The 3470-nt window shown below is 42.1% G+C and overlaps 1 protein-coding gene across 1 annotated transcript; it reads left to right on the forward strand.

Annotated features, from left to right (window-relative positions):
- The first annotated feature begins 743 nt into the window (after positions 1-743).
- On the forward strand, positions 744-2563 carry LOC115195215 (neurogenic differentiation factor 1). Its single transcript, XM_029754999.1, has 2 exons — positions 744-789; positions 1312-2563. Exon 2 carries the CDS (start codon positions 1337-1339, stop codon positions 2333-2335), a length of 999 nt encoding a protein of 332 aa, XP_029610859.1. The 5' UTR covers positions 744-789; positions 1312-1336; the 3' UTR covers positions 2336-2563.
- The last annotated feature ends 907 nt before the right edge of the window (positions 2564-3470 follow it).

Here is a 3470-nt window from a genome sequence, read left to right on the forward strand (position 1 = left end):
CACTCTGAAAGCAGAATATTTTATAACCCAATTAAATCCATGTTAGAGTTGTCTGACCCACTGGCCTACCTCTCTTATTGTGCATTTAGGCCTGGAACTTTCTTGTGAAGGGCACTCTTTAGGGCTACAAGCTTTTCCCTGTAGGCCTAGAATAGGCTACTACCTGAAATTTCTAATAATAATAGGCCTATGTCAATTGCCTTGGCTATTAGGCTAATCCAACAGTCAAATCCAACATTTGACCAAAACAAATTCACACTGTCACACTAAGCATAACTGTAGGCCTATAACCAACCCTCTCTCTGTCATAACTCTAGGCCTTTAATGGAAACAAAATGCAGGTCTATGTTGCTGGGTGAAATAGGTTAGGGTGAATGTGAGGATGCTTCTTTTATGGCACATGCCTGCTAATTGGAGTTAATTTATCCTTCGGGTGCAAACAGGTTCTTGCAGTCTCTGACTGGTGACAGATGGTAGTTTTATTTTCAGCCACGATAGGGAAGGCACCCAGAGGTCCGGTGAATCTAAATTGGAAACGTCACGTGAGGCTTGAGGCCTTTTGCCGGAGTCTTGGCCCGCCATATGGCACGTGTCGGAGAAAGGGGCGGTCATTGATCCCACCACTGTCCATGCAGGGATTTTACAAAGTGCATCCATAGGTGCACTACACCATCAGTCAGCCTCAGCATCAATACTATAAAACTGCAGCATCCGGAGTTTGCAGACAGATTGAATCAGAACTTTTCAAAGGATATGGAACTCTTTTAACAACATAAACTGCATTAAAAGGTAATTATTTATAGTTTCAGTTTTAAGAATGTCTCTTGTCAGCTTTTTATTGCCTGTAGACTGCTATTTGTGTTGGGTTTAAACATTACTCTGCTAGTGGGTTTTTTTTGGGGGGGGGGCACTGTGGAGTTTTATAGCCTATATTTTTACACTTACTAGTACATCGTACTGAGAAGTGGTTATAGGGCTATTCAACATAAGGGTCAACTTGTTGTGGTATATAGGCCTATTTATGAAAACAATAGCAAAGGCACTTTATTATGCACAGGGATGATGCATAGGGATGATAATGATGAATGTATCAGTGCCTCATTCAGCCTACCATGCCTCATAACATGATTCATTGCTTGCATGGCTATTTGGCAGGCATTAATAGTTGAATCTGTCTAAGCTCAGATCATGCAGTTACATAATCATACATGGGTGTTAGGATTACATAGAGTTACACACATTTGCCGCAGGTGTCTTTGTATCAGCAGTTTTGAACTATGTAAGTAACTTTCTCCTTCTCTGCCCTGACAGACCGTCTAACACAGAGGACAGCGGCATGCCAGTGTCACAGCAGGATGTTTCCAAATGGACCGAGGAATGCCGCAACACTCAGAACATGGAAACAGTAAATGGTGAGCACAAGACCATGAGTATGGACGGTGACAATGACGACGATGATGGATTCAACAGAATGGAAGAGAATAACGACGATGAGGAGCAGGGGGAAGAAGGAGGGTTGGGGGAAGAAGAGAGCCTTGAGGAGAGTCCTAAGAGGAGTGGGACCAAGAGGAAGAAAATGACAAAAGCCCGACAACAGAGGTTTAAGGTCCGACGCATTAAGGCCAACGAGCGAGAGAGAAACCGTATGCACGGGCTCAATGATGCGCTTGAGAGTTTGCGTAAAGTTGTACCTTGCTACTCCAATACTCAGAAACTTTCCAAAATAGAAACATTGAGGTTGGCAAAAAATTACATATGGGCTCTCTCTGAGATCTTGCAATCGGATGAAAGTCCAGAGTTGATGTTGTTCGTGCAGGCTCTATGCCAAGGACTGTCCCAGCCCACCACCAATCTAGTGGCAGGATGTCTGCAGCTCAACCCCAGGACGTTTTTACCAGAGCAGGCCCAGGACATCCCATCTCAGGTGCACCAGACATCGACTGCATCCTTCTCTTTGCACCCCTCCTATCCTTACCCTAGCCCGCCGTATGGTACCATGGACAGCTCCCATATCCACCACGCCAAGCCCCACACTGTCGACAATGCGCTTGAGCCGTTCTTTGAAACTACATTCACAGACTGTACCAGCACCAGCCCCCGGTTTGAGGGACCACTAAGTCCACCATTGAGCGTGAATGGGAACTTTTCCTACAAGCACAAGTCAACGACGGAGTTCGACAAGAGCTATGCCCTTTCGATACAATATGCAACTCAAGGTCTGGCGGGAGTACAATGTCTTCATCCGTTTTATGCAAGCTCATCACAGCGCTTTGATATTCCCATGGACAACTTTATGTCGTACGAGACTCATAACGAGAGGATGCTGAACGCTTAGCTCAATGTCATATTCCAGAAAACATGAAACCCCTGAAGTGTCTAACATTTTGTGTTTGATTACACATGGACAATGAATGCACTTGTAAATGATTTATGTATTTGTTTATTCGTTACTACCTTTACGGGTAGAATTATCTTTTTTGTATGACACAATTATACTGTTTCATTTTTCTATGCAAACTTCTTGATAGAAAGAGCAAATTAATGTGTATTGCCCAACCCAATCATATACCAAGAGCAATAGTTTGGATTCATCAAATAATTGTTACAATAAACAATAATGGAAATAAAAGCGTTTCTATATGTATGACTTTGTTTGTGTATTTCTCAACCAATTACTTATCCCTCTTTGTAATGATTATGCTATCAATGTATACCATTAATTAGGCTACGCATTCTTTTACCCAAGCATTAGCCTGCAAACAAGCGCACTGTAGGTGCTGTCCAGTGCTTAAATTAGAACCTGGAATAAGATGTAGGCTAACTAACGATAATGGACATCCAGCTTTGCATTGGTACAAAATGTGCCAAAATTGGCTAAGTCCAGCTGACTGCACTGTTCGAAGGAAAAAAAGATGGCAATAGTCATCATCATGTGTTTCTCCTTTCAATGGGTCAATACTCTAGCTGCTCTGAAGTTGTTGGACGCTCATACATATGATTATTAGTCAATAACACAGTTATTATTCCATTTGTCATTAGCTTCTGATGTTTGCCTATCAATTACTTTGGTAGTCAAAACACAACAAGATACTGAACACAACAAGACGCAACATTGTAGCCTTCCTCCACCATTCAAGCTTCAGACAGAGTCAGTAGACATCAGATAACGGGTTCAAATAGTATTTGTTTTCTTTCAGATACTTTAGCTGTGCTTGATTGAGCTTGCCAGGCGTAATGGAACCGATGCAATAGTGCCAAAATTGCAAACCCCACCCATCTGGCACTCCAGGAAGGTTAAATTATATCACTAAGTATTTTAAATAAAGCAAATACTATTTGAACCCAAATATGGACATAAAACAATAAGCACAAACTGCTGCCAAACGTTTTGTATTGTAGATATGTGGTAGTTGTTCTTAACTGACCTGCCTAGTTAAATAAAGGTAGTAGAGTAGTGGCTCGAGGGCACA

Source organism: Salmo trutta, chromosome 6, assembly GCF_901001165.1.
Source record: "Salmo trutta chromosome 6, fSalTru1.1, whole genome shotgun sequence".
NCBI lineage: Eukaryota > Metazoa > Chordata > Actinopteri > Salmoniformes > Salmonidae > Salmo > Salmo trutta.

Excerpts from the sequence above, each read along its gene's own strand:
- LOC115195215 (XM_029754999.1), top strand. The coding sequence starts at position 1,337 with ATGCCAGTGTCACAGCAGGATGTTTCCAAATGGACCGAGGAATGCCGC.